Source organism: Prunus persica, chromosome G2 (genome assembly GCF_000346465.2).
Source record: "Prunus persica cultivar Lovell chromosome G2, Prunus_persica_NCBIv2, whole genome shotgun sequence".
In the NCBI taxonomy this organism is placed as follows: domain Eukaryota; kingdom Viridiplantae; phylum Streptophyta; class Magnoliopsida; order Rosales; family Rosaceae; genus Prunus; species Prunus persica.
Window position 1 is genome coordinate 16,947,079 of NC_034010.1, and position 11,731 is coordinate 16,958,809.

General features: G+C 35.8%; 1 protein-coding gene across 2 annotated transcripts; it reads right to left on the bottom strand.

The window, feature by feature from the left end:
* LOC109947733 (putative disease resistance protein RGA4) lies at positions 4,734–7,519 on the bottom strand. Of its 2 annotated transcripts, none has more exons than XM_020558701.1 (6): positions 6,057–7,519; positions 5,893–5,940; positions 5,731–5,790; positions 5,549–5,612; positions 5,339–5,412; positions 4,734–5,233 (listed from the first exon to the last, which is right to left on the bottom strand). In XM_020558701.1, exon 1 carries the CDS (start codon positions 7,104–7,106, stop codon positions 6,318–6,320), a length of 789 nt encoding a protein of 262 aa, XP_020414290.1. In that variant the 5' UTR covers positions 7,107–7,519; the 3' UTR covers positions 4,734–5,233; positions 5,339–5,412; positions 5,549–5,612; positions 5,731–5,790; positions 5,893–5,940; positions 6,057–6,317. The 2 variants fall into 2 exon arrangements, with proteins under 2 accessions (XP_020414290.1, XP_020414289.1); XM_020558700.1 differs by having other exon boundaries at positions 4,734–5,242.

Sequence of the window (11,731 nt, forward strand, 5' to 3'; positions counted from 1 at the left end):
TTTATTATTTTTTGTTCTTTTAATACTTTTTAATCAAATTTGTTATTTTTTGTTCTTTCTCTTTTCTATTCTACCCTTACCCTATATTAAAGTTTTATTCTTTCTCCACTTACACTCCTTTTTGCTTTATTAATATTTTTTAAGCATTATTGATTATATGACTGCAAGGTTTACTTCTTGTTATAACTTTTGTTTGCACTTGTATGGTTGAATTTTCCTAGCCACCAAACATGTTTTTTTGGCAAGTCATGTTGTGATGTTAATTTGAGCTCTAGTGTTGAGTATATGAGGATTTTGTTCAGTCCATTAATTCTTTCTTTGTTTTTTGTTTCTTTGTGGTCACCTTAGCTATCTCTGTATTTTATTGTCTTTGTGGACCACATAATTTTGCCTAAACAATGGAGTACAAGTTGAAATATAAAGAAATTTATATATATAAGTAAAATAAAAAGAAATTAATGTAAAATAAAGGTAGAATAAAAAAGAAAAAGAATAAAATGTACAACTTTTCGTAGAATACAAACCATGGGAATTTAAGTGCTGCAAATGTCCAAATTTCTGCAAATCACAAATTTTCAACCATCCATGTGAATTTTTTTCATATTTAGAAGGAAAATTAGCTGGTGGTGGCAGAGGATGCCTCTTAGTTAACTAATGGAAATGGCTATGTTGACGAAGACGAACGACCCCATCAATTGAGTAGCCCTACCTTATCATTGAAATGGTCCTCTAATCCGTTGGCTGACATTTCATGTTTTGGACTAGTGAAATTTCCATAAGGGAAAATGAAGCTTCACCAATTGGAGAAATGCATCGTGACATTTCTTGGCTCCTTACGTGTAATGAGTTAAGTATTTTTCGTTATATATTACGTGCATTTTGTTTTTTGTTGTGTTGACTAGTTGGTCTAAGTCAGCTTCATGGGATTGGTTGGTTTAGGTCGTATTCATATCAGACCAGATGTGATGGCACAAGGGTGGTCCTTTGGTTTATCAAGATCATCATGGACGATATATATAAATAATGTGATGTGACTGGAGAATTGGAATCGCTGATTTGGACCGTTGAAGTGAATAGATTGGAAGCATGTGCTAGTTGAAGTAAAAGCCTTGCGCCTGAAGTAAAGACGTGATAGGACACGTCTAATATATAAGATACTTTTTTGTTTAAATGCAATAATTTAGTTGATGGCTGTCTTTCAATTCTTGCACGTTACAATTTCTTCACTTTGTTAAATTTTTTGCCTATTTGAGGAGTAAAATTGTCAATTCCGATCTATATTAGTGAAAGAAAAATTGACGGAATCACGAAATTGAAATGCATGTGAGTTGGAGGACAGCAGAAACAAAAAAACGAGTTGAATGACCTAAATAAAACTCGGGTACAAATTTAGACACCATTACAATTAAACATATAGTAAGAATAGAAAAGGAGAAGATGAATGGAATGAAAACGAAATGATTGGAAATTAAAAATGAATCATATTATCAACATGAAAAGAGGAGCAACATTCATTTATCATATTATCATTGAGATCTCAATGAATAGTTGACGCACAAATGAGTAGTTACTGTTTATTGTCCTGGATGCAAGATCAAAAGCTCCTCCCAAAAAAATTCATTAAAAAGAAAGACCTTTTTAAATTTTAATGATGACCATCTGCTTCTCAATAATTCGGCGCTGAAAGTTGAGTGACTTCCAGATGGATTCATCTGATCTATCATATTTTCTTGCTGTTTTTTCTTGAATCTAGACCTCACTTTTGAGACAAGAATGAACCTAATTGAGTTTTCATCAGATTGTGAATCTCCTATTAAAAAATATATGTGAATTAAAACATTAATTCTAAAATTAATTCCTAATTAACATCATATACTCCACTCTGGAACCTACAATAATTTGAGTCTTTCTCATAATCTTACATGCATGCATTTTCTTTGTACTCTAGTCACGGGCTTGAAGCTCGAGAACACCACATGTGCATTGCAAGCTTTTTTAATGGTGTCCATCAATTTTAATCATGTTTCACCTTCTGTAATTGAAGAATGCTAACAACTTTTTCTCTAACATTTTCTTCTAGACTTTCACTCTTCTCCTCAACACAAATTCTTTTTCAAAAGCTCCCTATAGTAATTATAAAGTTAGGCATGCGCTTTCAGCTTTTGAAGTGTAGCAGCAAAGCCAGACTGTGTAGCAGCAAAGCCAGACATGCTTTGTGCCGATTATTTTGACCAAAGTTGCAAAAGCGCTAGCAACAAAAAAGCTACGTATGTACCCCCAAAGAGGGCTTTATTTGCCAAACTTTATGCAGGTTTTTATATTTTTAGCCAATTAATTAGTGGCTTAAATTATTTCTCTGGTGTGACTAAATACAAAAACTCAGAATCCGTCGACACAAACAATATGAAAATGGACTCTACAATATTGGCAAAGAACAGATTAAGCACTAGAAGACATTAATCCACGTAATTATTAATCCGAGGGATTTCGACATTATTTTCTTTATTTTATGTGGCTTTTGGAATTTTCTGAGGTTGTAGGTAACATGTGCATGTGGAATATTATCATTCCACTTATGATGCGTGCATATTTTAATGTTGGTGTCTTTCTTTGTTTTATGCTATGATAGAAAAATGGGTTTTTTATTGTTATAAAAGATTGGAATTTATTAAGAAAACTATTGTGTGGTTCAAAATTCAAACAGAGGCACGTATTCACCACCTACTAACTTAACTACTAATTCAAAGGGGATGAAAACAAAAAAAAATTAAAACTCTTGCGGAAGATGTGAGAGAATAAGTACTCTATCGCTGAAGCTAAATGTCATACACTTTCATATTTTCTTCGCTATTTTAGTCACGGTGTAGTTAACATGTAAGATATTTTTTTTAATGTTACAAATTAAAAGTTAACCGTACAATGCAACACGTATTGCACATTTAAAGGAATTAATTTTCTTCTTTTATATTTTTTATCAAGAATAATGCTACTCTTATCATATTTGTATACCATATTCTCATACCACATGATATGATAGATAAGGTGGACAATCATATTAATTAAAATTATTTAATATTTTCTTTTCTTTCATAATTTATTAACACTTTTTTAAAAACCATTAATTAAACTTTCTTTATTAAAATACACTGCATTACTATCAAATAGTAGTTTTTTTTCTATATAAAAATACAAGAATTAGTAGTTCTTCACTATACTTAAAAGTGACTAGTAAATGGTGAAAACATGGTGCAGTATGGGTGTATTGGTAAAGTATTATGCCTATAGAAAATGAGAGAACCCAGCTATAGATAGGATGGTTTGTTGGGGGCAGGGAGTTAGTGATGGAGAGATAAGTATATGAATTTGTCCATACCTAACTGATAATCAATTAAAGATGACCGGACGTTTGTGATGATTAAGAATTGATTGTTAAATAAGGTGCCTTTTGGGCAACTTCAAAGGTGAATATGTAGTGTTCATAGAGTTAAGTCCACGTTTTTGTTTGAAATTAGAGAAAAGAACCGTACCACATCATCATATTAACAAAGAACAAGAAAAAGAAAGGAACACTACTTTAGGTCCAATGTAAGCATGCCATTTAGGTTAGGAAAATAAGAGTTGCTAATTATTATTAGTTTTTTAACCTAGGCCAGCTGGGTGATAAAGGGGAGGGCAAACCACTAGGCCACTCCACGTCCTTTTTGAGTTGGTAATGATTTATGTAATGTTGTTATTATATCAACCAAGTTCATACAATTTCACAAAACTCTTAGATAGATATATCTTAAAATAGATCACTTTCTTTTTGGAAAAAAAAAGGGGGGAAATTACATTGTTTGGTGAGTGCTTTAATTTAAGGGTGTAACAAAAATGAAAAGTACCAAGTACTAGAATTTGAAGGAAGTCCAAGTTGAAGTTTCATTTCAACGAGGAAGTAGTCCAAATTCCTTATAGGTCCATGCAAAGTCCCTTAACAAATTGTGATTAATTTAAAATGTCACAAATTTTCTAACTTAAAACAAGTAATTAGGTAATTCAATGAGTGGAAAAGAGAAACAGATACAATGATCTGTGATTTTTTAATTGTTAGGAAAAATCAGTAAATAGCTTATATTATATAATTATTGTATTAATACAATAAGCAATGTGTTTATACAATAACAGATTATACAAATTGCAGAATAGAATAACATGGAAAGATAAAGAACACTAACTTTATTTCCAGATAGAGGCTTGCATATTGGCTATGTCCTAAAGACAAAATTTCACCCATTCTCAGTGCTTGAAGTTCAATAGATGTCTATCTCCTAAAATTCAACTATCTATAAATCAAGAATCCAGCACTGGACACTTCATCTCTGGTGAACTTGAATGTGCTTCTTCTCCAAAATGCAAAGTAAAAAGTATGCCTTATTTTGTACGTTGGAAATCTTGTGTATTTTATTTTGGCTATTGGATATTTAGTATTTGCAAAAACGAAAAAATAACTTATTGCGTGTCTTCATTAAATTTTCTCAAAGCCCCAAGGCCCAATGGTCAAGCCTTTGCTTAATATAATTATTATTAATCAAAGCTAAATCCAAAACCAAGCCTAAACCCTAAGCCCGTTAGCCCAACTCTCTAATGTTAACAATAATTATCCAACTACCATAGTGCTTTGTTTATAAACACTTTTATAGGAGTGAGGATTTTCAATGTGGGATAAATGTTTCCAAGCTTCAACAATAGTAACATTTCCAAGCTTCAACATTTATAAAATAAATAGAAAAGGCTTCTGATTTTGTTGCATAGCAGTACACTTGAGTTGAACATGCTAAAACACGAAATTTTTAACAGGATGATCATATGTTACATAAATTTGAAATCATAATAAAAACCAAAAAAAGGAAAGGGGGTGGTGTGGTGTTGTTGGGCTAGAGTGGAGCAATAGGCTAAGTTGCACTCGGTTGCTGGGCTTGGTGCTTCAAATGTTAGTGAGCTCATGTTTGCACCCAAAATCCATCGCTCTTGGGACACCCATGCTAAGTTTGAATAAATTTATAGTTTTCTCTGGACACCAATAGAAATTACCAAATATTCCTACTACAATCACTTATGATTGGGACACAAAATTTGAGGGCCATTTCTGGATATTCAACTTTTTATGAAATATTAAACCAGCAGCCTGTGACTTCTGTCTTGATTTTGTGATCATTTGAGTCGGTGGCTTGTGTTGTATTTACCCCATCAGTCCCTGGAATATCTAAGAATCAACAGTCCAACATCAGAATCTGGAAAATTAAAACACAATAAATATAATGAATGTTTATGTTTTCATTACTGATACAAAATTCCACACCTGCTAGGTTTTGTAGATTTCTTAAGAATTGATGTTGGTTATAATGGACCGGAAGTTTGTCTCTTTGATCAGACCTGAATTTCACATACGTAAAAGTTATTCTATAATTGCAAGCCTAAAGAGAAACCAAATCTGTGCACTCGTTTTTCTTAAGATTTAAATATACAGAATGGAATATATATCTGTAGAAATTGGAGTGCTTTTGAACACCTTCACAACACAAGAGCAACCAACAACCTTACTCACTTTTTCCACAAGAATCAATCCTATAAAGCTGTTAGAGAGGGAGAGGATATAGAATCAACTAATAATTTGAAAAAATCAAAACAAAAAACAGAAAAAGTAGTTCTCATGAATTACTGTACCCTAATAAAATATCTAGTGGAAAGTACCTTCAGGTAACAAATAAAAAACCCAGCTCCAAATTATGCCAAAATAACAATAGACCCTGCCTGCAGAAGCAACATCATAGACAGAGAGTCAACTCATGAGAAAAAAGAACAACAGAGGCTAGGGAGTTGCTTGTACTAATTATAATAATATTAATTCCACACCTGCAGGCTGTAGCATATATAGCTTCAATCAACTCTCCACACCAACACCTGTCTCAAGGAAAAAAGCAACTGACTTGAGTTGAATGCCAGAGGAAAAGAAAATGTGACATATATATGGGAGAAAAGAGTTTTATTCTTTTCAGAGAAAGAAAAAAGAATGATACCTTTAGAAGCAGAGTCACTCACTTGAGTTGAATCATTTTCTCAACAACAATTCACACCACTTTCGACTATTTCTCATTTCAGGATGATGCTTTCTCAGACTATATTGAATTTGGCAGCTACCACCGCCAGTAATCAACTAGAGATTTAAACATAAACATTAGAAATCATTATGTCGTAACGGGGAAAGAATTAGGATCATTATGTCATAACATTCACTGTATGTTATGAAAAAAAGAAGAAAAAAGAAACAAAACAAATAATTAGTTTAAATGTACAGTTGATTTAAGAGCCAAAAACAATAAAAGGAAAAGGAAAAACATACAAAATATTATTGGAATATGAGAAATCTTGGGCCACTCTGAGCCGCTCTCCTTGTTGCATCTCTCTTTTAGAAGGGGACAATCCAAAATGAATATGCATTTTAATTTGGTGAGACATTGCATAGCTTCTAGTGTAGGTAGATACATCATATTCTTGCAACGACATATATCCAGGTACTCAAGAGATGTAAGGTTTCTCAACCACTCTGGAAGAGCCTCCATTCCGTCAAAGCATTGCACTTGGAGACATGTTAGAGAAGTCAAGTGTTGAATTTGTTCGGGCAGAGACTTGAGCTTAGGCCAACCCCATAACTTCAATGTTTCAAGTTGTGATGTAACCTGAAAAGCAGGGAATGAATCAAGCTCCTTCCAAAAGCCACCGATTTCCAATGTCTTCAAGTGGGTGAGGCAGGATGTTATTGCTAACCCATTGGGTAGACTTTTCAATCCATCGCAACAAAATATCTTCAATTCATGGAGGTTTGTGAGGTTGTCTAAACTTGGAATAGATTCTACATTCGGCAACTTGCTTATTATCAACACCTCAAGAGAAGAACATGATTCTAGCCCTATTGGCAGACTTGTCAATCCATGGGAATCTTTAATTCTCAATTCACGAAGGCATGTGAAGCCGAGTAAACTTAGAACAGACTCTGGACTCCTGTTGCAACCAAATATAGACAACTTCCGGAGGGATGGGAGGCTGTGAATCAAAGCTGATGTTAGCATATCACAATTTGATATTGTCAACTCCTGAAGAGAGGTACAATAATCTAACCCACTTGGTAGATTTGACAACTCTGGACAGCCTTTTATTTCTAATTTACAGAGGGATGTGGGGGCTTGTGTAACTGGAATCAACTGTAGACTATCGCAATCTTTCACAATCAGGTTCTTAAGAGATGATGTGAGTAGCCCATCAGGCAAATAAGCAAGAATAGGACACTTGGAAATATGCACTGACTCAAGAAATGTGCAAGAGCCAACTACATTATGAGGAGCAATACTGTTAAGATTTAGAGACTGTCATCTCTTCTATTTCTTGTATCTGTGTATTCAAAATGCTTATAGAAATGCAGAGAGATTACTAGGAGAAAGAAGAGAGAATTTCAGAGAGAGAGAGAGAGAGCTTGGAGAAGAAGCTGGCCTTGTCTATTTTGCTCAGCTGCAATATCACACATATATTGCTGCTCTGACAAAATAGTTAGGAATAGAATATTCCACATTACATCACTCAATCCTAGCCACTCATTAGCTACCCTATGAGATAAAGCCAAGTGGCATAAATCTGTTACATTCTCTGCTGCATACCTGGACTGTGATCCAGAGCTGCCTTACAGCTAAGAATAGAACCTTCCTATTCTAATTACATTTCAGCAGTTACACTTATATATCAACACTCCCTTCTAAGTGTTGTGCTGAAATGACTCCTAGAGCTTTCCTCAGATATTCAAACCTATCTCTTGCTAAAGGCTTGGTGAAGATATCAGCAAGTTGCTCTTCAGTTTTGCAATATAGTAAATCAATCTCACCATCTTGAAGTGCATCTCGAATGAAATGAAACCTTCGATTAATGTGTCTAGTCTTGTGATGATGAACTGGATTCTTCGATATAGCAATAGCTGAAGTGTTATCACATAACACTTGAGTTGGCTCTACTTGCTCTTCACCAAAGTCTGACAGTACAAACCTCAGCCAAATAGCTTGTGCAGTAGCTTCTGCTGCACTAATATACTCAGCCTCTGCAGTTGAAAGAGCAACACTGCTTTGCTTGATTGAAGCCCAAGAAAACACACCTGACCCCAAATTAAATGCATAGCCGGATGTGCTTCTCATGTCATCCTCACTTCCACTCCAATCACTATCACAGTAGCCTATTAGCACTGCCCCTTTTCCCTTTTCATAAGCAATTCCATAATTCATAGTACCTTGAATGTATCTCAGCACCCTCTTTGCTGTTCCCATGTGTTTCTTGGTTGGATTATGCATGAATCTAGCCAAGAGGCTTGCTGCAAACATGATATCCGGTCTGGTTGCAGTTAAGTAGAGCAGACTCCCCACCATTTGCCTATACAAAGTCTCATCAGCTAGATCACTTCCATCCACTTTTGACAGCTTTTCATTCATAGCCAGAGGTGTTGCAACAGACTTGCAATCCTTGAGTCCAAACTTGTCTAGTAAAGTCTTTGCATACTTCTTTTGGTGTAAGAAGATGCAAGTATCAGTTTGTAGGACTCCAAGACCAAGAAAGTGATGAAGCACACCTAAGTCAGTCATCTCATATTGCCTCATCATCTCAACTTTGAATTCAGCCATCATTTCTTTTGAACTCCCTGTGTAGATAATATCATCTACATATAGTGACACAATGAGAATACCACCTGTAGCCATCTTAGTGTACAATGTAGCTTCACTTGGACTTCTATAAAAACCAGCCTTAATGAAATAGGAGTTTATCTCTTCATACCAAGCTCTTGGAGCTTGTTTCAAGCCATATAAAGCCTTCTTAAGCCTATACACCTTATCTTCACTCTCTTGTATCACAAAACCAGAAGGCTGATCCACATATACTTCTTCATTTAGCACTCCATTAAGAAATGCCGACTTTACATCCAGCTGAAATAGCCTCCAATTTTTCTGTGCAGCTAAGGCACCAGATTCTCACAGTGTCAAGTTCTAGCTACTGGTGCAAAGGTTTCATTGAAGTCTATTCCAGGCTCTGAGAGTACCCCTTTTGCAGCAACAGCGTGCTTGTTCTTCTGCACAAGAGCATCTAAGTTCAGTTTTGTCTTATAGACCCACTTCACACCAATGATTGGTTTGTCAGATGGTCTATTCACAAGCTCCCAAGTGTTGTTTTTGTTTATCATCAGAATTTCATCCTCCATAGCTTTCTTCCAGGATTTGTCCTTTGCTGCCTCTTCAAAGCTCTCTGGTTCTATGATGCACATATTGCATTTTTCATAGATTTCTGCAATACTTTTGTACTTGCGGGGTGTGTGATCAAAATCCTGGGGGCTAGGCATCCTTTCTTGATTACTAGATTCAGTTCTAGTGTCAACTATCTCACCTTCTTCTCCTTTTTCTTCAGAGTTGCTGCTGTTTTCTTCTTCTGCAATTGGAATCTTCACACTGCTTTCTTTCTGTGTATTCCAATCCCAGCTTGCATCTTCATTGAACACAACATCTCTAGACACTATCATCTTTTCGGTTTCAAGACTGTAAAGTCTATAACCCTTCTCACAGCTTCCATAGCCTAAGAAAATACATTTCCTGCTTGTCACATCCAGCTTCTGCCTTTGTTGACTTGGAACATGAGCATAGCACAATGAACCGAATACTTTCAGATGCTTAACTCCAGGCTTCCTTCCACTATAAGCTTCAAATGGAGTTCTTTTATTCAAAGCTTTAGTTGGACATCTGTTAAGAATATAAACTGATGTGTTAACTGCTTCAGCCCAAAATTCAAGGGGAATTTTCTTCTCTAGCAACAAACACTTTGCCATTTCCACAATTGTTCTATTCTTCCTCTCTGCCACACCATTTTGCTGTGGTGTATATGGAGTTGTAAGCTGCCTTTCTATGCCTAAATCTGCACAGAACCTATCAAACTCCACTGAGGTGTATTCTCCTCCTCGATCACTTCTAAGTTTCTTTAATTTGTAGCCACTCTGCAGTTCCACAGTGGCTTTGAATCTCTTGAATACACTCATAGTTTCAGACTTTTGCCTTAAGAAATAAACCCAACACATTCTTGTGTTATCATCTATGAAAGTGAGAAAATATCGATTTCCAGCTTTTGTAGTGGTTTGCATTGGACCACAGATATCACTGTGTACAAGTTCTAGGGGAGTTGATGCTCTGGTGGAAGCTTCTTTCGGAAATGACTCTCTGCACTGTTTCCCTAGAATGCAACCTTCACAGACCTCAGTAATAGCTGTAATTTCTGGCAGTCCCACAACCATTTCTTGCTCCTGCAGTAGTTTCAAACTGCTCATGTTTAGATGTCCCAATCTTCTGTGCCATATTGCAGTGGATTGACAAGCACTTGCCTTGTAGGCAAGATGCATTTCAGCCTGTAGTTTCACTGGAAAACTTCGATTTCCTCTCATTTGTATTCTTGCAATCAAGTTGGAATAGGAACTGTCATTATAAATCTCCACTTTGTGATCTCCAAACACCAAATAATAGCCATGCTCTATCATCTGGCCCACACTAAGCAAGTTTTCCTTTAAACCAGCCACTAGCATAACCTCTTTAATGAACTTCTTGCCCATTTTAGTTTCAACAACAAGGCTGCCCTTACCAGTAACTTCCACAAGCTGTCCAGTGCCCATTTCAACTTTTGCAGTCACATTTCTGTCAATGTCAACAAGTAGATCCTCCCTTCCAGTCATATGATTGCTACATCCACTGTCCAAGTACCATACCTCATCACCTCCTTTTATACTAGCATCAGTTTTATTGTTGGCATAAAACATAGTTGGAGTAGCATCTACTTGGTTGGCATAGTTGACTTGCTGTGTTGATTTCTTGCTGTAACAGTCTTTGGCTATGTGACCAAATTTATCACAATTGAAACACTTTGGTTTGCCCTTGAATCGACATTCTCCAAAGTGTAATTTGCCACAATGCTTGCAAGGATTTTTAGCACCATCATTTGCTTTGTTATCCCACTTCTTGCCTTTTGTTTTCCAACTCTTATTTTGCTTAGAACTTTGATCACCATTTTTAACAGATTTGGTATCCACACTGAGACTAGCAAATGCCTTCTCAGTTTTGCTCTCAGCGTGTCTGTCCAGCCTTAACTCAAAGCTCTTCAATGAGGCTACAACCTCCTGTACTTCAATTGTATTCAAATCTCTCGAATGTTCAATAACAGAACATATAGAATCATAGGCAGGTGGCAGGCTAATGAGCAATTTTTGAACAACTCTGTCCCTAGGCAGTTCTTCACCATAACTTCGCATTTGATTTATCAAATCAAATAGCTTAGTAATATAAGCAGTTAAAGTTTCATCATCTCTCATTCTTGTATATTCAAACTCTCTTCTAAGACTTTGTAATTTAACACTTCTTACTTGCTTATCTCCATGATACTCTTGCTACAGGATGTTCCAGGCACCTTTTGATGTCTCCTCATGAGAAATTCGTGGGAATATCTCATCTGAAACTGCTCCTTGAATCAATCCCAGAGCCTTAGCATCCCTCATGAGCACCTCAGCAAGTCTATCTTTTCCAGTACCACTTGATTCTTCCTTTTCCTTCTTCTTAGCATCAGATTCATCTGACTTCTTCAGATCTGTGCTATCAAAACCTTTTATCACCAAATCCCACAGTCCATGAGATTTGAA